This window comes from Rhinoderma darwinii, chromosome 11, assembly GCF_050947455.1.
Source record: "Rhinoderma darwinii isolate aRhiDar2 chromosome 11, aRhiDar2.hap1, whole genome shotgun sequence".
Lineage (NCBI taxonomy): Eukaryota > Metazoa > Chordata > Amphibia > Anura > Rhinodermatidae > Rhinoderma > Rhinoderma darwinii.
Genome location: NC_134697.1, coordinates 70,563,209 through 70,586,392, shown reverse-complemented (window position 1 = coordinate 70,586,392; position 23,184 = coordinate 70,563,209). Strand labels below are relative to the sequence as shown.

Here is a 23,184-nt window from a genome sequence, read left to right as displayed (position 1 = left end):
TGTAACCATGTTGTGTGAAGCTTCATCTGATGTCACAATGTCACCACCCCATGTCACCATGTGGTGAAAAGAATGGGCTCCAGAAACCATAGGTCTCTTTTGCTAATGTGTCAGTGTCACTGAGCAATGAAAGGGCCTCTTCTGTCTTCCTGTCACTTTATGCGATGAATAGACATAGTTAAGGCTTCGTTCACAGCTGCGTTAGGGCTCTGTTCTGACGCTCCGTTGGAGCTTTCCGTCAACACGGAGCCCTGACTGAAACAAACATAGCCTACGGTATTGCTTCCAACAAAACGACAGAACCCTTGCACAACGGAGACAAACGGAAATCAGTTGCACCGGATCCATCACCATTGAAATCAATGGTGATGGAAACAAAGACCTATGGTTTCTGTTTGTTTCAGTCAGGGCTCCGTTCTGATGGAAAACTCAGACGGAACGTTAGAACGGAGCCCTGATGCAGATGTGAACAAAGCCTAATGTGGCCTGGGAGTGAATGCATATACTTTGAATTAGAATGCCAGTTCTGTGGGTCAGGCATTTATTCTACTACAGTGACGTGTTGTAACAGTAAATCTGTTCGTGAGATAAGCATGATGAGATATTATACCTGGGTAGATGAATGGTTGTCCTCCCCACCAGTTTCTCACATCAATCACATAAAACATCAGCCCCAGTAGAAGGAAGGAGAAGCAGCTGAGTGTTGTGATGAAGGACAGAGACCTGGAATGTGGAAAAGGATAAAGTAATATATCCAAAGAACCATTTGTCCTAAGCACCTACTTATTGTTATCGAAATTGAAACCAAGCTCAAATGACAAGATGCAGTAATGAAGTAACCGAATAAATGCAGCAGTTTATGAAATGTTCTGACTATCTTCAAAGAAGCAGTTTCTTATTCACAATGTCATACCAAACCATTTATCTTCCACCCCTTGGAAAACAGCCACTAAAAACAGCCACTAATCTAACTGGCTTCTGTAGATCCTCGGCTGATGCCTATAATGACCAAGAGGGCAGAAGGTCAAGTTTCTTCATAGATGTAACAGGCATTGACATGAACACAATAGCTATTTTAGATACTATCTGGGACTTCGTGCATTTCAAACCCTAATTTTTACCTTTTTCCCCACCTGTCAGCTGTCATGACATGTCTGTTTTTGTACATAATTGCATTACCCATGAAATAACAATTCTGGAGCATCTTTACTTAGAACTCTACGTTTCGCTGTTTCTCTGTTATACTTCCTAGTGTTTCATTCATTGAAAACTGGGTGTTACCAGTTGGGGGTGTGACCCTATACAGACTGACACTGTCCAATCACTGCTGACAGAGTAAGACTGTGCAAGGACACACCCCTTTGACAAGGGGAATGGCAACACCCAGTTGTTAATGCACTTATACATTTCTAGGAGGAATAACAGAGGAATGCCATTAACCCCTTAATGACCAGCCTATTTTAGACCTTAATGACCAAGAAATTTTTTAAGTTTTTCCATCGTCTCATTCAAAGAGCTATAACTTTTTTATTCTTGCGTCGACATAGCTGTACAAGGTCTTGTTTTTTGCGGGACAAGTTGTAATTTTTAATAGCACTATTTTGGGGTACATAGAATTGATTGATTAACTTTTATGAACTTTTTTTGGGGGCAGAATAGAAAAAAAACTGCAATTTTGCCACACTTTTTGCGTCCTAAATTTACGCCGTTTACCATGTGGTATAAATAACACAATAGCTTTATTCAGTGGGTTGTTGCGATTGCAACAATACTAATTGTATATAGTTTTTTTTATGTTTTACTACATTTACACCGTAAAAAGACATTTTTTTCAAAATTATTAGTTTTTTTGTCTCTATTTGAAGAGCTGTAACGTTTTTATTTTTTTGCCAATGCAGTTGTATGAGGGCTTTTTTTTGCGGGACGACTTGTAGTTTTTATTGGTACCATTTTGGAGTAGATGCGACTTTTAATCGCATTTGTTTTAAGGCAGGATTCAAAGAAAACAGCAAGATTTGCATTGTTTCTTATTTTATTTTTTACGACGTTCACCGTGCGGGTTAAATGATGTAATAACTTTATAGTTGGGGTCATTATGGACGCGGCGAAACCAAATATGTGTAACTTTTTTAAATTTATTTTGTTTTTTTAATAATAAAGCAGTTTGTAAGGGGAAAAAGTGTTTTTTGTTTTTTTTTTCACTTTTTAAAAAAAACAAAACTTTTCATTAAACTTTTTTTTTACTTTTTTACTAGTCCCACTAGGGGACTTCACTATGCGATCATCCAATCACATTTATCATACACTGCAATACTTCTGTATTGCAGTGTATTATGCCTGTCTGTGTAAGACGGACAGGAATCTGCTAGGCCATGCCTTTGTAATGACCTAGCCGGCATACACTATAGGCAGACCTGGGGGCCTTTATTAGGCCCCCCAGCTGCCATAGAAGACACCGGCACCCGGCGATCTTATCGCCGGGTGCCGGTCGGATGAGAGGGAGCTCCCTCCCCCTCTCTAAATCAATTCAGATGCGGCACTCGCTATTGAGCGCCTCTTCTGAGGGGTTAAGCGGGTGAGATCGATACTGATATCGATCTCACCCGTTCAAGCAGGGATGCCCCCAGCCCTCAGCTACCTCTGGCAGCTGAGAGCAGGGAGATTTAACGGCTCCCTGCTCTGTTTATTTATTCCGATGCAGCGCCGTAAGAAGGCCTATGCATCGGAATAAAGCGCGTTAGTGACTGCCGTAAAAACACTATGGGGCGGTCAATAATGGGTTAAACAGAGTTCTAAGAAAATATATCCCAGAATTGTTATTTAATGGGGAATACAAGTATTTAGACATGTCAGGAGAGGTGACAGGTCCTCTTTAAAGACTTGTATACAGCATCAGACTGAAGTTCTTTGGTACCACCAGATGAAATGATTCTAAGCACCCAACCTCCATCTATACAAGACACGTGCACATCAACAGTAAGCCCCGCAATGTAACCGAAGGTGTAATGTAGGGAGCATCATGACAGAGGGAGCATTAGCGGGAGATATAAGGTGATAATGTAAGAGTTGGTTTTAATGGGTTAACCTGGGGTAATGTTTTGTTTGATGAGGAACTTTTATAGGTTAAAAAAAGGGGGGTTGAGGGGGATAACAGTCCTTTCATCCTGGGAGCTGCAAAGAAGAAGATTCCCACCCACCCTACAAATCAAATAAAAAATAAAAATGTTGCAACAAATGAGGCAGGGAATCTATATTTCATATATTTGGTTGCTTCTGTCATGGCAGGTGTGTCCGTGGTGACTTGGGACTCATGTTTTGTGCAGTTATTTTCTTTGATAGCAATTTTCTTTGTTGCAGCAGCATGGAAGAAAGGGGTCTTTGAAGGCAGAGTGGAAAGAAAATAAAGTTATTTAATTGGTTTGTGGAGTTTTTTGCCACGGTGGATCACTTTCAACTATGGTTCAATTCATGTGGGCAAGGTCTCCAGGAAGGGTTACAGGTCTTAAAGAAAGTTATCCTTGGGTCAGGTGCAATGTAAAGACCTGCTTAAGACCAAAAGGGGGTATGCCTTCAAGGACCTCTCAGCTGTAGTCTTATTAAATACATTTATTTATTAACTAGTTGCCAACACAGGACGAGAATGCTCATCTTGAGCGGCGGGTACTCCGCGCATTAGGACGAGCATTCTCGTCCTGTGTGACAGCCGTGTCCGCACATGATTGGGTGCGGGACAATGGCTGTAATACATAGCTGCAGCCCCGCTCTAACGGCGGAGAGAAAATAAACCTCTTCTCTCCGCCGTTAACCCCTTGAATGCCGCGATCAAAGCTGATCGCGGCATTCAAAGTAAATAAGAGGGGGGACTGCCCTTTGATCGCTTTAAAGAAAATCCCTGTGACGCGATCAAAGCCCATAACTTGTATGGCCAGACAGCCCAGGGTCCATTAAAAGACCCCAGGGCTGTCTGAACATATTCCCTGTTGTTAGGGCATACTTAGGTATGCCCTAACAACTGCCTGTGTACAATCAATACACAGGCTAATGTACTAGCATATAAATATATGCCAGTACATTACAGTTAAAAAATTAAAATTAAAATTAAAAATCCCTTTATGGGATTAAAAAAAAAAGTTAAATTAATGTAAAAAAAACATTAATTTTAAATAAATAAAAAAAAAACATTAATTTTAAATAAATAAAAAAAAGTTAAAAAATACACAGAAACGCACATTTTTTTTTTACAATAAATAAGCTTTTTTATATATAAGTCCCAAAACATGAAATAATATAGAAATATTTGGTATAGCCATGACCGTAACAACCTGAACAACAACTGTATAACATTATTTATGATGATCGGTGTATGGTGTAAAAAAAGAATATTAAAACAGCAGCGGAACTGCTTTTCTTCTACATTTTCGCCAAAAATCAAAATTTATATAAATTAAACGATAATGTATTTACCAAAAAATGGTATCTACATAAAGTATAACTCTTTACGCAAAAAACAAAGTCTAATACAACTGTGTCGTACACAAAATAAAATGTTATGAGCGTTGGGATGCAAAGAGGGAAGTATTAAAAAAATGCTCAGGTAACACAGTGGACCAACACCAGCAGATGACATGGCTCCACAAACCATCACTGACTGTGGAAACTTCACACTGGACCGCAAGCAACTTGGATTGATGCCTCGCCACTCTTCCTCCAGACTCTGGGACCTGGATTTCCAAATGAAATGCAAAATTTACTTTCATCTGAAAACAGGACTTTGGACACTGAGCAACAGTGTTGGTCCATCGTGTTATATCAGCGCGTGAGGCCGCTCCAAACATTATCCCCTCCCCGCTCCATGATGTACCGGCACATCATGGGTCAGGGGGCCCGGCGTTGCCGGGTCCCTTGACTGCCGATTATAAGACGCAGGGACTTTTTAGCAAGATTTATTCTTGCCAAAAACTGCGTCTTATAGTCCGAAAAATATGGTAATTGCATCTACTTTACATAAAATGTGGAGAAATTGTATAAAATAGCTGATATATTGTTATTAACTATATACCACATTCGAATTGGGATCAATCTAGAAAAAGACCCGTAGAGATTGTCAGTTTTCAAGCACCTAAGGATTTCCCCTACAGCCCATTAGCAAGCTATAGATTGTTTTAACATTGTCTATAGTCTGGGCTCCATTTGCTACATCAGTGTATAAATTACTGACGGGACCTCCGGGAAACTGCAGTGAATTTAAACATTTTTTGGCACCCCGCCTTCCGACAAGAATTTGATGTTCAAGCAATTCCCTAATATTTAAGGATGTCTAAAGTGGAGGTACTCTACAACTGTAAATCAGGTAAGAACCATGCCCTGCTCCCCTAACCTGTTCTAGAGTGTTGTACATCCCCTCTCTATATGTTAGCAATTGTGATGGTTGATTTATTGAGCTAGTTTAAGAAAGGCCTTGATGCTTTTCTAGAAAAATACAATATGAGTACTAGATTATGGAGATGGGACGTTGATCCATGGATTTATTCTGATTGTCATATTTGGAGTCAGGGAGGAATTGTTTCCCTAATGAGGCAATTGGCATCAACCTCATGGGGGTTTTTGCCTTCTTCTGGATCAAAATGGTAGCATTATAGGTTGGCTTGATAGGCCTGTGTCTTTTTTCAACCTTATCAATTATGTAACTATGTAATTACGCAATTAACTGTTGCTTATGTGGTACCCAGGGGTTGACTGCAAGGGGAGTGGGCATAGCCTCTTAGTTACAGCTCTCACACGATTTGAGCAATCCTTGAAAAATGGGCATGGAAGAATTTGTATATGAACATGGGAGTAGCATACACATTATGTACAATTTGTGCGGTGGCTGCAGGGTAGAAATGATTGCTACTGTGCCGCCATGTAATCCCATACCCTTTCAAAACTATATGTATTATGTAGTAAGAAAGTTCAAAGTTGCAAACATAATGTGGACACAAGAAAGTCCTGACACTCGATAAAATTGTATCAGTAAATCAATGTTTATAGCCAGTGCCCTGATGCATGAAATCATGTATTTTAGATTTTTGTGTATTACACAACTGATCTTCAAGCCCTGGATTCACAACATATACAGCTGGGATGTTCTTACACTCATCTCATTGCTGCACACAGTGAATACATTATAGAAATTAAATAAATCACATAAGGGAACCTTTCCAGTACACTCTTCCTTGATAGTACTCATCTGTGCTACTTTATTTTAATACTTCCTAAAAGCCATTTATCTGTCTGTTGAAGGGCTGCCTACACCATCTGCATACTGAATGCTTGTAAGTAACTGTGTATTGATTTTTAGTTCTCCTGTAAAGCTGTCAAGTGCCTTCTTGGGTGTAAGAATGGTGAGCATGAGGAGTTGAGGGGGAAGTTGATAAATCTAGCACTTGTGTTTTTGCATTTCATTTATGTATTTTGGACATAGAATATGTAAATTTGTGTCTCAATAAATCTGTTCCAAAATTCAGACCACCTTTCTGAAAATATGTTATATTTTTATCTTGATATGAATGGTTTGAAGCAGGGATGGGCACCAGCTATTTTGGAAGTTTATCTCCTATGGTCATACTGTTGTTTAGGTCTGTGGGTTTAATGTAAGTGGAGTCTAAAGATGCAATTGCCTTGAGCTTAGCTGCTATTATTTTTGTTATACTTCATAATAAACAGCTAATTTACAGAAATTATTAGCAAATTGGCTACGGAGCAGTTTGCTGATAGAATTTAAACCTGCCAAAATCTTTGACCTGTTGATGTGGACCATAAGCCTTAAAGGAGTTGTCCACTGCCAGACAACTGATGATCTATCCACCGGATAGGTCATCAGTATATGATCGGGGCGAGTCCAACACCCAGACCCCGCACGATCAGCTACTCCGCCTGCCTCCGGCCACCGGACGTCCATGCCGGAAGCAGATGGCTCCGGTCATGTAATAGCAGCTCTGCTCCTCTTCAAGTGAATAGGAACAGAGGTGCAGTTCTGCAGCTCAGCCGCTATGCAGTGTACGGAGCCAACTGCTTCCGGCTCTGTGCATTGCATTCTGTGCAATGATATCCGGTGCCTGCAGGCAGCCGGAGCAGCTGATCGGTGCGGGGTCTGGGTGTCCACCTATCCGGTGTATAGTTCATCAGATGTCCGGTAGTGGACAACCCCTTTAAGATCATGGCCTCAATACAAACTGTAAGATAGTGAGCAACTATCACACATTATTTAGAGTACTGGTATTTTCATATGGGGCAGAAGGAGTATGTTGGGCCCCTCAGGCTCCAGGTACCTCTTGCACCCCCTATAGTTAATGTATACGCAAAATTAAAATTTCATATTACTTTAGGGGTATGGTATACACGATAGAAACAAACAAACAAATATCAACTGACTATAATGACACTTGATAATTTTCTTTGAAACACAGTACCGCAATAACCCAAAGCGGGTCAATATGGTGCGATGGAGATAGCAACATTTAATTTGGCCAAAACACACAGTATCATCGAAAAAAGCCACAATTTGAAGACTGGAAACAAAAATCTGTTCACGCTTTTCTATATTGTCATATTTATTGTAATGTGTCGTCTGCTATACTGGCTTCCTTTTATAATGAAAACCACAACACAGTGCCGTATCCATCGTAAAACGGATACCTACGGTATCTGACGGACCCCATTGACTTAATTGCGTCTGTTGTGTTCTATTTTGATGTCTATCATTTTGACAGAATTTACGATGGTAGCTCTGAACACAGCCTCCTACATAAATGTGAACCCAGCCTCACCTCTAATAAGGTTAATCTGTCTGCCTGAAATGTTAATACATTATGCTTATTCCATATTAGCTGCTGGTTCAATCTCAGCTCTGTGAAGTGTTCTTGTTCCTATGGAGCTCCACATTTCGATAATATATGTATAACCTATGGCCTTAAGGGCTCATTCAGACAAATGTGAATAACGTCCGTGAGCTGTGCATGGAAATCACTCGCAGCACACGGACCCATTGATTTCAATGAGGCCGTTCACACATGCAGGAATTATCACGCACCTACGCGCCCATTGATGTAAATGGGTGCGTGAAAAACACGCACCGCACACGCATGCACATTCGTGTGCGGTGCGTGATTTGTGCATCAAATCAATTGAAAATAATAAAAAATAAAAAAAGATATGCTTTGCGAGTGCATGAACAACGCATGCCACTCGCAAAGCACACTGATGCATAACACAACACAGGGACCAGATTCACGCGTGTTTTTCACGCACGTGAATCTGATACACTCTTATGAATGTAGCCTTACAATACATTTTTACATTATTGTGATGCCTTCCTTTTATAATAGAGCCGTGACAGCCATTCTGGATCCATTTTTGATCAGATAACGTCGAATCCTGACAGATCCAATTGACTTTAATGTGTTCCATCAGAGTTCCAGTATTTTTGATAGCAAGTAGAGTTTCGGAGACCAGATATTCATGGTGTCCCCAAATACTGGAAAGCCTGATGAAATCCATTATTACCAGGATGAACAAAGCCTAAGCCCAACTCTTGCATGACATTTGAATATTTAAATCCTTGACACATTTCATATTATTCAGAATGTTGCCTTCACGTATCCAATATTTTCATGGTTCACTATCTATGGTCATACAATAAAAATACATTATCACATCACAAAGCCAGATTTCTCACCAAATAAACCCTACATGGTCATTATATGATTTACAATGAATAAGGTGAGAAGTAGTAGTGGGTAATTAATTTGGCCACTTGAGACGGAAATAACCAGTTTATTAATGGTAATGCTGCCCCGGGGCTCCACAAACCTTTCTTACCATGAAATCGTCGCGTATGTGGAGCTGTTAATGTTTAAGTTTGGACTGAATAATGACCAGGCTTTGTTACAGCAAATGTTCCAGTTTGGCTTAGAAGCACTTACCAGAGGTTTTTATTGATGGGGATAAATCCTTCATCCCTTGTACACTTGGTTAAGATGGCCGAGATAATCCCCTGTGGAAAAATAAATAAGCCCACCAGTTTAGAAGAAGGGATAGATGGTTGAACTGTGAACATCAGAGGGGACATATGGGCATTCATTGATCATAAGTGTTTTCATTGATTACACAAAATGTATAGTTTAACCTCTTTGTCACCACAAGGGCACACACAGGATTGACCTCCTAGTCCTTGCATGCCCTGTTTGTACTGACAAGGATAAGGATCTCTAGCTTCACATCGATGCCTACGGTTGTAAGACATGCAAACAAATAATTAGGAAACATATTCTTTCGTTCTCTGTTTTATGCAAATCTACAAATTGGGGCAAGGTCAATACTAACGGATGAGGGTGATGAGATGATCTTGTGCCCTATTTAGGAAGGCTGTATAGATAAGCTGCACAGAAGCTCACTAACTGAATTTGGGAAAAACAAAATATTGTCTTTTTAAAAAAAATAAAAATAATAATAATAATAATAATAATGTTATTACAGAAAAACAGTGGAAATAATTTGTTTTCACCAGATCTGGCAGAAAAATATCATTAAATATTAAAGAGCTATGGATGTATTGTATTTTATGGCCTCTTTAATCTCAATAATCATCCGCCACATTCTCGCTTTCACAAATAATTCTATGATTCATCTCAGCAGAAAGCATCATAAAAGTTGTGCCTCTCACATTGCTGAGATTTAAAGAGAGCAGTGGACAGCAATGTAAATGGCCTGAGAGGAATAGTAGCCAAAGAGCCCATCTTAAAAGAATAGGTCACACATTTTTGGCATAATAGTAATATTTATTATGACAATAGAAAGCCTAGGAGACCACACCTGCGCTGATTTAATCCTACAAAAAAAAAGAATCTCTGTTACATTACCACTACTATTCTCACATTACCTTCTATGAGCATGGATGTACATTGCTTGATATCAGTACAGGGAATTAAATGCATGCATGCAGGGCCGGCCTTTATTGTGTGCGACCTGTGTGATCACACAGGACGCATCACTCCAGCAAGAGGAAGAGGGTGCTGCGCTGCCTCCGCACCCCTTGCATATCTGAAGTGCCCAGGCCTGACGACTCTGCAGCTGCCTTCTGGCCCCGACGCTTCTTCTCTTCTCCGGTGCCTTGACGTGACATTATAATGCAATGTGTGTCAGACTCAGCGCAGATTCGGGGCCGAAGCAGAGAAGGAGCAGTGAGTAAAAACCAACCACCGCTCGCTCCCCGGGCATCCAGGCACCAAGACTTTATTTATATTCTGTGGAGGCACTTGGGGGAAATTAAAATATGTGGGACATTATACTGTGGAAGAAGGCAATACGGGGCATCATACTGTGTGGGGGTAGTAAAGGAGGCATTATACTGAGTGGGGGTACTAAACGGGGCATTATACTGTGTGGAGGCAGCTATGGGAGCATTATACTCTGTGGGGCAACTATGGAGGCATTATAGTGTATGGGGGCATGAAAGGGACATTATACTGCGTGGGGGGCATTATACTGTGTGGGAGCATTAAAAAGGCATTATACTGTGTGTGGGCACTTAAAAGGGCATTATACTGTGTGGGTGCTTTGTACTTTTTTATGGGGCATTTTTTTAAAAAGGTGGTGAGGTGCCGAAAGAAAATTACCATCTATCCTAAGGCCGGCAGTGCATGCATGCATGCTAGGTTTCCTGATAAATTGAAAATTATTTTTAAAGCTACAAAAATGTTTTATTATTTTAATCTGTGATGTTCAACATGCCGTCTGATCTACTGTCAGCATGTCATAGAGCAGGTCGAGCTAAGCAGAGAGATATATAGTGTTGTGAGTTTTTATTTAAAGAGGCTCTGTCACCAGATTTTGCAACCCCTATCTGCTATTGCAGCAGATAGGCGCTGCAATGTAGATTACAGTAACGTTTTTATTTTAAAAAAACGAGCATTTTTGGCCAAGTTATGACCATTTTTGTAATTATGCAAATGAGGCTTGCAAAAGTCCAAGTGGGTGTGTTTAAAAGTACAAGTCCAAGTGGGTGTGTATTATGTGCGTACATCGGGGCGTTTTTAATACTTTCACTAGCTGGGCGCTCTGAAGAGAAGTAACATCCTCTTCTCTTCAGAACGCCCAGCTTGTGACAGTGCACATCTGTGACGTCACTCACAGGTCCTGCATCGTGACGGCCACATCGGCACCAGAGGCTACAGTTGATTCTGCAGCAGCATCAGCGTTTGCAGGTAAGTCGATCTTACCTGCAAACGCTGATGCTGCTGCAGAATCAACTGTAGCCTCTGCTGCCGATGTGGCCGTCACGATGCAGGACCTGTGAGTGACGTCACAGATCTGCACTGTCACAAGCTGGGCGTTCTGAAGAGAAGAGGATGTTACTTCTCATCAGAGCGCCCAGCTAGTGAAAGTATTAAAAACGCCCCGATGTACGCACATAATACACACCCACTTGGACTTGTACTTTTAAACACACCCACTTGGACTTTTGCAAGCCTCATTTGCATAACTACAAAAATGGTCATAACTTGGCCAAAAATGCTCGTTTTTTTAAAATAAAAACGTTACTCTTATCTACATTGCAGCGCCTATCTGCTGCAATAGCAGATAGGGGTTGCAAAATCTGGTGACAGAGCCTCTTTAACTGCTTGCTAACTCTGGGATTATAGTCCAGTGGGTGGTCCTACTCAGTGACTGACAGCTATCTCAATAGTACAGGAAAAGTTGTAAAGCATTGAGTAACTATGCTCACTGAGCTCCTAACCCCAGAGTTAGCAGGGACATCACTATATGTTAATTTTAAATGAAAAGGACAGAAGGTAAAGAAATTATACTAGGAGTTTAGTCTTAAAGGACAGGTGTCGCAAAAAAAATTTTTTTTATATCAATTTGCTTTTAGTGTTTTATTAAAATAAATTTTATTTATTTGTGTGTTTGTGTTTTACTTTTTTTTTCTAACTTTTACTTCACTATGGCCCCTATGGTGCCATTTTTTTTTTCATCTCTGTATGTGTCGATTAACGACACATACAGAGATGGAATACGGCACATACATCCCCATAGAGAATGCGAACGGGAGCCGTTCCATTCACTATAGCGTACGCCGTCTGTTTGGGAACGGCGCATGCGCCGTTCCCACACAGTCCAAAAGGAAGGTCTTCGGCCAAGCGACATCCGGCGCCATTTTCATGTGGACCAGAAGCCGCGGCCGAACAGTAAGATGACTACTTCCGGTCGCGGCTTCCGGACATGTGTTCAGAAGCAAGCACTAGGAGCGGAGGGAGCGGCGGCAGTGGCGGCGGAAGGAGCAGGTAAGTTATGTCTGTGTATGTTCGTGTTTTAGTGTGTGATTACCACTGTATGTAAGCCTACTATACTGTGCATTCGCTCAAAAAATGGCTGCACACAGTGTAGGAGGTTTGAACATTCAACCCCCTCCTTTCTCCTGGCACTAGCCAGGATAAAGGAGGGGGATTAATTGAGCACACTAGAGCAAGTGTGTCTTCTCAAATTTTGCAGCATAAAGCAATGTGGTTGCTTTACCACATGCCAATGCTGCAATTTTGGGAATTGCTCCCTCTAATGACCAGCACATGGAAATTTTATAAATTAGAATCTAATTTATAATATTTCCTGACTTGTGAAAAAATTAAAAAAATTAGAACAATGTCCAATCATGTATTTACTAACTATTCAACTCAAAAAAAAATTCTAGCGACACATTCCCTTTAAAGACATTTTACGAAGAGTACAATTGTGTATTTGCATCATTGATCAAGTATTTGATATAAAGCTAAAAAAAGTTATTTGATTTTTTAGTGGTAGGGTCATTCCCCCCATCCCAGCCATACACAAAACTGGAACTGGCCCCCTGCACTGAATTGTATCCCCGTCCTTAGAAGCTGACTAGTGCTGCCCTGGCGCGGCACATGATGCCTCGCCATTCAGCGCTTTAGCAATGATGCAGTCGGAGCAATGACGTCATCGCACTGCTGCGTCATTCCGCTAGAGGAGGACTGGCGTCGCTGGAAGACGGCACGGAAACGGGACAGGTAGACATATAATTTTTTGTCTTTTTTCCTATTACTGTGAGCAGTGTTGGGGCCTTATCTATTGGGGACACTAACTACAGGGGATGACTATATAGGGGACACTAACTACAGGGGAGGACTATATAGGGGCACTAATGACAGGGGAGGACTATATAGGGGGCACTAACTACAGCAGATGACTATAGGGGACACTAACTACAGGGGAGGACTATATAGGGGACATTAACTACAGGGGAGGACTATATAGGGGGCACTAACTACAGGGGAGGACTATATAGGGGCACTAACTACAGGGGAGGACTATATAGGGGCCACTAACTACAGGGGAGGACTATATAGGGGCCACTAACTACCGGGGAGGACTATATAGGGCCACTAATGACAGGGGAGGACTATATAGGGGCCACTAACTACAGGGGAGGACTATATAGGGGCACTAACTACAGTGGAGGACTATATAGGGGGCACTAATTACAGGGGAGGACTATATAGGGGCCCTATCTACAGGGAACACCTCAGGGAGCACTATCTACAGGGAACGCTACAGGGGGCACTATCTACAGGGAACGCTACAGGGGTTACTATCTACAGGCAATGATAATAATAATAACAACACCACAGGGGGCCCTATCTACAGGGGACACTACAGGGGACGCTACAGGGGGCACTAACTACAGGGAACGCTACTATCTAAGGAGGACTTTACGGGGACATCTCAATACAGATATACAGCACCAAAGTGAAGCTCATTACATATATACAACTCGAGAACCAAGTTCAGCATATAAATACAGTACAAGAACATAGCTCAGTACATATTGAAGGCTGAGGGCTCAGCAGAAGCATTCCAGGCTTACAAAGATCTCAGTAGAAAATGTAAAAATGAAATCAAGTTAGCAGAGTTATCTACAGAAAAACAAATTGCTAACAACATTAAAATTAATCCCAAAAAATGTTATAAATACATTAATGCCAAAAAGAAAAAATCTGATAATATTGTCCCTCTTAAAGATAAGCATGGGAATATAATTGTTGAGGACAAAGAGAGGGTTGAGATATTAAACATGTACTTTTCCTCTGTGTTCACTGATGACCTGCCAGTACAAGATATTCAGGGGGACAGTGATAAAGGTTCCCCACCCAATATAACCTGCTTAGCACAGGAGGAAGTGCATCTGCATCTGAGCAAATTAAATATTGATAAATCCCCTGGCCCAGATGAAATTAATCTACGAGTAATAAGGGAATTGAGCTCAGTATTGGACAGACCACTGTATCTCATCTTATTAGAATCTCTTGTAACAGGATCAGTGCCACAGGATTGGAGGACGGCTAATGTTGTACCAATATTTAAGAAGGGTAAGAAGGCGGAACCGAGTAACTATCGTCCAGTAAGTTTGACATCTGTGGTATGTAAAGTATTTGAGGGTATTCTAAGAGATGAACTACAAAAATATATAGCGTGAATAGTCTAATAACTGATAACCAGCATGGATTCATGAAAACAGGTCGTGCCTAACTAACATGCTCGGTTTCTATGAGGTAGTCAGTGCAAATCTGAATGCTCGTCATGCGGCTGATGTGATTTATTTGGATTTTGCAAAAGCATTTGATACTGTTCCACCCAACAGTCTTATTCTGAAGCTACAGACACAGGGACTGGGGGAAAATGTATACAAGTGGGTAAAGAATTGGTTACGGGACAGAAAACAAAGAGTTGTTATAAATGGAACTTACTCAAAGTGGGTTGAAGTCAGCAGCGGGATACCACAAGTATCGGTGTTAGGTCCAATTCTTTTTAATCTCTATATTAATGACCTTGTGGATGGGATTGATAGCAAGGTGTCAGTTTTTGCTGACGATACAAAACTTTGTAGAATACTTAAAACTCAGCTTGACTTTAAAATATTACAGAAATAACTAGATAAGCTGGCGGCATGGTCAGAAACATGGCAGATGAAATTACATGTTGATAAATGTAAAGTAATGCACTTAGGACGCAGTAATAGCATTAAGTCATATACATTAAATGGAATAAAACTGGGGATAACGGAACAATAGAAGGACCTGGGTATTCTAGTAACGAATAAGCTAAGCAGCAAAACTCAATGTCAGGCAGCAGCTGCAAAAGCAATTTGGATTTTAAGGTGTATAAAAAGAGAGATAAAAACCTGTGATTCAAATGTAATATTACCCCTCTATAAATCCCTTCAAAGGCCACATCTAGAATATGAAATTCTGTTTTGGGCTCCACATTGTAAAAAGGACATAGGAGCTCAGTACATATATACAGCACCAGAACAAAGCTCTGTACATATATACATCACCAGAACAAAGCACAGTATATATATATATATATACAGAACCACAACCAAGCTCAGTACATATATACAGCAGCAGAACGAAGCTCAGTGCATATGTGCAGTGCCAGAACAAAGTTAAGTACATAAATACAGCACCAGAACCAAGCTCAGTACATATATACAGAACCAGAACAAAGCTCAGTACATATATACAGCAACAGAACCAAGCTCAGTACATATATACAGCACCAGAACAAAGTTCAATACATATATACAGCGCCAGAACAAAGCTCAGTACATAAATACAACTCCAGAACAAAGATCAGTACATATATATACAGCACCACAATAAAGCTTAGTTCATATATACAGCACCACAACAAAGCTTAGTACATACATACAGCACCACAACAAAGCTCAGTACATAAATACAGCACCAGAACCTAGCTCTGTACATATATACAGCACTAGAACCAAGCACAGTACATAAATACAATACCAAAACCAAGCTTAGTACATATATACATCATAACAACCAAGCTTAAAACATATCTACATGTACTGAGCTTGGTTTTGGTGCTGTATATATGTACTGAGCTTAGTTTTGGTGTTGTATATATATACTGATCTTGGTTCTGGTCTTGTATTTTTTTTACTGAGCTTTATTCTGGTGCTGTATTTATGTACTAAGCTTGATTTGTACTGAGCTTGCTGTATTTATGTACTAAGCTTGGTTCTTCTGCTGTACATATGTACTGAGCATGCATTATATATGTACTGAGCTTGCCATAAAAAATTACAACTTGGAGCGCAAAAATCAAGCCCTCCTTCGGCTATATAGATGGAAAAAATAAAAAAAAGTTATGGCTTTTGGAAGGAGGGGAGGAAAAAAAATTAAATCTGAAAAATGGCTGCGTTGGGAAAGGGTAAATGAGGGTTGTTGTTGCCCTGAGCCATGAAAACTAGGTTCACACTAGCACTGGCTTCCGTTGTTCTGCTCCGTTATAGTAGCAGAATAACGTAAGCAACGAATGATTCAATAATGGACACAAAGAGATCCCAAAAGACAGTTTTCATTTTGGTATACATTTTGGTGTCCGTTATTTTTTGTTGATTGGTATACACTTTATAGTACAACTTTGTTGCAAAATGTTTTTATAATTATTTATATGGTATAATATTATAGTTGTTAAATAGGCTATAATGGTATCACAGTAAGCATAAATTATCATCTACTTTTTCAGAATGGCGCCTGGTCCAAATCCAAAAAGTGGTGCTCAAAAGCACAGACGAAAAAAAGGAAGTATCAGCACAGACAGCTAAATTCCCAAAAATGTGTTCATTTCTTAAACAATCTGATAGGAGAAAGAAAACACAGCGCCACATAGTGTAGATTACCCGGGCAATAGAGGTACAATATCCAAAAATCCAAATAGGTGCTCACCTAGGATAAGAGGATAACGGACAGTTGAGAGAATAGTAGCTGCTGCTGCCAGGAGTCAGTGCCGGTGTTCCAAGGAAAACTGCAGAAGATATGCTGATATACAGAAAAAAGGAGTCTCCAAGGCGCTGCTGCACTAGGAAGGTAATAGGCATAAACGATATGTAATATTCAAGCGATTTATTGAAAACAAGGCTACGCGTTTCAATGCCGCACCGGCATCTTCATCAGGCTATAAAAAACTTTTATGGCCTGATGAAGATGCCGGTGCGGCATTGAAACACGTAGCCTTGTTTTCAATAAATCGCTTGAATATTACATATCGTTTATGCCTATTACCTTCCTAGTGCAGCAGCGCCTTGGAGACTCCTTTTTTCTGTATATCAGCATATTAAACAATCTGAGAAAGAACATAGTGAGATATCAGCCCCCTGTGGAAGCACTTCTGGTGACAGTGGACAGATTAGCCTCATAGAAGAATATGATAGGGGTGCACAGGCAAGTGCCCAGGGTGAGTAGAATGAAAACTCTCCAAATATAAATGCTGAAGTTACAACAGAGTGCTCAGAGACACTTCAACTAATGAACTTTGTGTAACCGGTACTATAGAGAGCGAGGAATCTTCCATAAACTATATCTGGATGAAATAATTGTAGCTGTTGAAAGTCCTGCTACAGTTGCAAATACATTTCCAACTGACTGTGGTCATTTCCCATCAAATATTACTTGCAGTCAAGCCAAAAGATATAGAATTTCTCAGGTGTCCTGTAGGCCATTCATAAAATTTCCTTGAGACGGAAAACAGGGATTTTATATTTTATATTAAGAGAACACAAGTTGGAGTATTGCTCCAACATTTATAGTTGTGCTATTTCCCAAAACTAGACTGTGTCTACTGTGAACCATGCTGGCATTTAGCAGATCGTAGCTCTGGTGCCTACAATTCAGCATAGGTGAATGGATTGAGAAATTGGTCTCATCTGACACAGGCAGTGCATTATCATGAAGGCTCCATGCAGCACATTCATGCTTGCATATTGATACAGTAGTGGTGCAGTCATTATACTGTAGATGAAGAAAACTAAAGGGAAATTAGAAAACAAAAAAACTACTGGAGGCAAGTGCTGGACAGTGTGATTCATTTCACATTAAAGAGGCTCTGTCACCAGATTTTGCAACCCCTATCTGCTATTGCAGCAGATAGGCGCTGCAATGTAGATTACAGTAACGTTTTTATTTTTAAAAAACGAGCATTTTTGGCCAAGTTATGACCATTTTTGTAATTATGCAAATGAGGCTTGCAAAAGTCCAAGTGGGTGTGTTTAAAAGTAAAAGTCCAAGTGGGCGTGTATTATGTGCGTACATCGGGGCGTTTTTAATACTTTTACTAGCTGGGCGCTGTGAAGAGAAGTAACATCCTCTTCTCTTCAGAACGCCCAGCTTCTGACAGTGCAGATCTGTGACGTCACTCACAGGTCCTGCATCGTGACGGCCACATCGGCACCAGAGGCTACAGTTGATTCTGCAGCTGCATCAGCGTTTGCAGGTAAGTCGATCTTACCTGCAAACGCTGATGCTGCTGCAGAATCAACTGTAGCCTCTGGTGCCGATGTGGCCGTCACGATGCAGGACCTGTGAGTGACGTCACAGATCTGCACTGTCAGAAGCTGGGCGTTCTGAAGAGAAGAGGATGTTACTTCTCTTCACAGCGCCCAGCTAGTAAAAGTATTAAAAACGCCCCGATGTACGCACATAATACACGCCCACTTGGACTTTTACTTTTAAACACACCCACTTGGACTTTTGCAAGCCTCATTTGCATAATTACAAAAATGGTCATAACTTGGCCAAAAATGCTCGTTTTTTAAAAATAAAAACGTTACTGTAATCTACATTGCAGCGCCTATCTGCTGCAATAGCAGATAGGGGTTGCAAAATCTGGTGACAGAGCCTCTTTAACACTAGCAATGTGTAATCATCTGTTTAGAGGTCACACAGAAGTAATAGGTCAAGCGAACAGTGGTGTGTTTTTTTTTGTCTGTTATACATTTGCTAGCAAAGTATGACTTTACTCTACAGCAGTTATTGGAAATGCCAAAGGGATCTGTCTGATATCTGAGCCCAGGGACGGTTTTAGACAAAGTCTGGCCGAAATGCTGAATTAGGGCCTGTTCACAATGCGTCGGGATGGCTTCAGTCAGACCTTTTCATCAGGGGAACCCATGAAATCAAACCATGGGCTATTGATTCTGTCAAAAAAACGGAAACCGTACGGAACGGAGACAAACGGAAACCATTTGCAATGGAAGCATAAACATTGAAAGCAATGGTAATGTAAACGGTAGCTATGGTTTCTGTTTGCCTTTCCGTTGATGGGTTCTTCCCACTGGCGTAGCTATAGGGGTCGCAGCGGTCGCAATTGCGACTGGGCCCCGAAGCCGCGGGCCCCTGTTACTATAGTAACAGACTCTACTTACCTTCCTGGTTCCGGATCGCAGTGGAGGTCCTGACGTCAAGCGCTGTGCGCAGCGCATGTCACAGCACTATGCGCCGTGCACAACATCGAGAGGACAGAACCTACGCCGTGGCCGAAGAGGAAGGTAAGATTAGTAGCCCTGACTGGCGGGGTCCGACTCCCGGGACCTGCAGCACTCGTACGAGAGCTGTTTGCCCCTTCATTCCGGTCACACTGTGAATCGGTGTCGGCGATTCACAGTGTGAGCGAGTAAGGGAAATGAAGGTGAAGCAGCTCTCGTACGAGTGCTGCGGCTCCTTCAAAACAGCTGATTGGCGGGTCCCGGGAGACGGACCCTGACACATCAGTTAATGATGGCCTATCCTGAGGATAGGCCATCAATGTTTAGGGACTGCACAACCCCTTTAAGCCTACGATGTAGCAGGCTTATAGGGCCCATTAGACAGGATCACAGATTGTGTGATCCTGGCTGCTGGGCCCTGTATCTAAGCCAATCACATGGTAGGCTTAGATACATGGCCCATGTGTGATCCTGTCTGATGGGCCCTGTATATAAGCCTACCACACTACAGGTTTAGATACAGGGCCCCAGCACACAGTAATCTTATACTGTATAACATTACTGTCTGCTGGACCCTGTATCTAAGCCTACCTTATGGTAGGCTTAGATACAGGGTCCCACAGACAGTATCACACATGGGCCCTGTATCTAAGCCTAACACATGTGTTACTAATCATTTTTTGTGTGTTTTCTTATAAGGTTCGGTCATTGGACTACGGCGGATTCCAGGACTACTTAGATGACGGCTATTTTATTATTATCAATAAAATGGTTAATGAGGGTTGTGTGTTTTTTTTTTATTTCAATAAAATATTTTTTCTATGTCTTTGTGTTTTTTTTTAAACTATATTACTACCGCCTTAGTAATGGCCGCCGGCTGATTGACAGCATCCATTGCTAAGGCGGGGCTTAGTGTTAGCTGATGCAGAGGCGAACACTAACCCCCTTTATTACTCCGGTACCCACCGCCACCAGGGGTGCTGGGAAGAGCGGGGACTATCCAGTACTTGACCATCTGTAGTGATGGTCGGGCAATGGGGTAGCCGCAGGCTGGTATTATCAGGAGGGGAAAGGCCAAAAACAGTGGCCCTTCCCACACTGGTAATGCTAGGCTGCGGCTGCTTTATTGTATCTGGCTGGTTATAAAAAATGGGGGGGACCCCACGTCATTTAAAAAAAATGAAATAAAAAATAATTGTAAAAAACGATATCGGGTCCCCCCCCCCAATTTTCATAACCAGCCAGATACAACACAGCAGCAGCAGGCAGCATTACCAGGGTGGTAGGTGCCACTGTTTTTGGCCTTTCCCAACCTAATACTACCAGCCTGCGGCCGCCCCGGTGCCTGGCCGTCACTACAGATGGACGGGTACTGGTACGTACCCGGCTCTTCCCAGCACCCCTGGTGGCAGTGGGTACCGGGGTAATAATGGGCTTTGCACCGGCTAACATTAAGCCCCGCCTTAGTAATGGAGGTTGTCAATCAGCCAGCAGCCATTACTAAGGCGGTGATAATAAAGTTTAAAAAGATACAAGCACATAGAAAAAATATTTTATTGAAATAAAAAAACACAACCCTCATTAACCATTTTATTCAGAATAAAAAAACGCCCTCATTGAAGTCCTCGAATCTGAAGTCCAAGAACTGAACCTGTAAAAAAACACAAACACACAAAAATAATCAGTAACACATAAAGAAGCAAAATTATTATTCTTACCTTTCCTGGGTCCAGCGCTGGAGCCGCAGAGTCCTGTAACTAATCCGATCATGTGTGATACTGTCTGCTGGGCCACTGTATCTAATCCTATCATGTGTGATACTGCCTTCTGAGCCACTGTATCTAATCCTATCATGTGTGATACTGTCTGCTGAGCCACTGTATCTAATCCCTAATCCTATCATGTGTGATACTGTCTGCTGAGCTGTGTATCTAATCCTATCATGTGTGATACTGTCTGCTGAGCCATTGTATCTAATCCTATCATGTGTGGTAGTCTGCTGAGCCACTGTATCTAATCCTATCATGTGTGATACTGTCTGCTGAGCCCCTGTATCTAATCCTATCATGTGTGATACTGTCTGCTGAGCTGTGTATCTAATCCTATCATGTGTGATACTGTCTGCTGGGCCCTATCTCTAATCCCACTGTGATACTGTCTGCTGAGTCATTGTATCTAATCCTATCATGAGCTGTGTATCTAATCCTATCATGTGTGATACTGTCTGCTGGGCCCTATCTCTAATCCCACTGTGATACTGTCTGCTGAGTCATTGTATCTAATCCTATCATGTGTGATACTGTCTGCTCAGCCACTGTATCTAATCCTATCATGTGTGATACTGTCTGCTGGGCCCTATCTCTAATCCCACTGTGATACTGTCTGCTGAGTCATTGTATCTAATCCTATCATGTGTGATACTGTCTGCTCAGCCACTGTATCTAATCCTATCATGTGTGATACTGTCTGCTCAGCCACTGTATCTAATTCTATCCATAGTTGATAGGGTCGTAGTGCTATAGATATGCTATGCTGTCTCCTATACAGACATTTTTTGGGGGCGGACACATATGTATTGGGGCTATTTCCCCTGACATTTTAAGTCCTTAGTGACGCCCCGGCTGCTAGTGCTGCATTGTTGGGTCATTTAGGATACCCAGCGATGCAATTGAAAGCTGCGGACCGTCGGCCATGAGAAGTTTGCGGGGAGGGGGGGCCCAATAAGAACTTTTACATCGGGGCCTATGAGCCTTTAGCTACGCCCCTGGTTCCTCCAATGGAAGTCATCAATGGAAACCAAACGCTGATGTGAAAAGGCCCTTACTGTATCAATAATGCAGTCAATTCAGAAGGCGGTGTCCAGAGAATTGCATCACTGATTTCTAGCGCATCCAGGAGTTTTGCAAGCCCCAAAGCATATGTCCCACCCCTCTCACACAAAGAAAAATTATCTATAGTAGATATAAAAAGTCAGCACACCCCTGCTAAAATACCAGGTTTTTGTGATGTAAAAAAATCAGTACAAGATGAATTATTTTAGAACTTTTCCACCTTTAATGTGATCCATAATCTGTACAATTCCATTGAAAAAAAACCTGAAATCATTTAGAGGGGAAACATAAAATTAACAAAACTACAATAATGTGGTTGCATAAGTGTGAACACCCTCTTATAATTGGGGATGTGGTTGTTTTCAGAATTAGCCAATCACATTTAAACTAATGTTAAATAGTATTCAATACACAGCTGCCATTATTTAAAATGATTCTGATTAGCCTCATATAAAGTTCAGCTGTTCTATTAGGATTTTCCTGACATTTGCTTTGTTGCATGTGACAGCAAAAGCCATCGTCCATAAAGAGCTTACAACACATCAAAGGGATCTGATTGTTGAAAGGCATCAGTCAGGAGAAGGCTACCAAAGAATTTCCAAGGCATTCGATATACCATGGAACACAATGAAGACGGTAATCAAGAAGTGGATTACATTTGGCACAACAGTGACATTACCAAAAACTGGACGTCCCTCAAATTTTGATGAAAAGACAGGATGAAAATTGGTCTGGGAGGCTACCAAGAGGCCTACAAGAGGCCTACAACAACATAAAGGAGCTGCAGGACTTTATAGCAGGTACTGGTTGTGTAGTACATGTGGCAAGCCTTTTCTAACAAAGAAAAACACTGGCTATGTTTTGCAAACACCTACATCAAGTCCACCAAAATCATGTGGGAAAACGTTTTATGGTCTGATGACACCAAGGTTGAAATTTTCGGCCATAATTCTAAAAGGTATGTTTGGCGCAAAGCCAACACTGCACATCACCACAAGAACATCATAC

At 41.4% G+C, this 23,184-nt stretch overlaps 1 protein-coding gene across 1 annotated transcript in view; it reads right to left on the bottom strand.

Annotated features, from left to right (window-relative positions):
• Positions 1 to 23,184, bottom strand: part of LOC142663931 (heparan-alpha-glucosaminide N-acetyltransferase-like) — a 422,230-nt gene that overhangs the window by 3,981 nt on the left and 395,065 nt on the right. Inside the window, exons 16-17 of the mRNA XM_075842774.1 lie at positions 8,964 to 9,034; positions 611 to 723 (exon numbers count right to left, since the gene is read on the bottom strand). Coding sequence (XP_075698889.1) covers positions 611 to 723; positions 8,964 to 9,034 — 184 coding nt within the window. The remainder of the gene's footprint in view (positions 1 to 610; positions 724 to 8,963; positions 9,035 to 23,184) is intronic.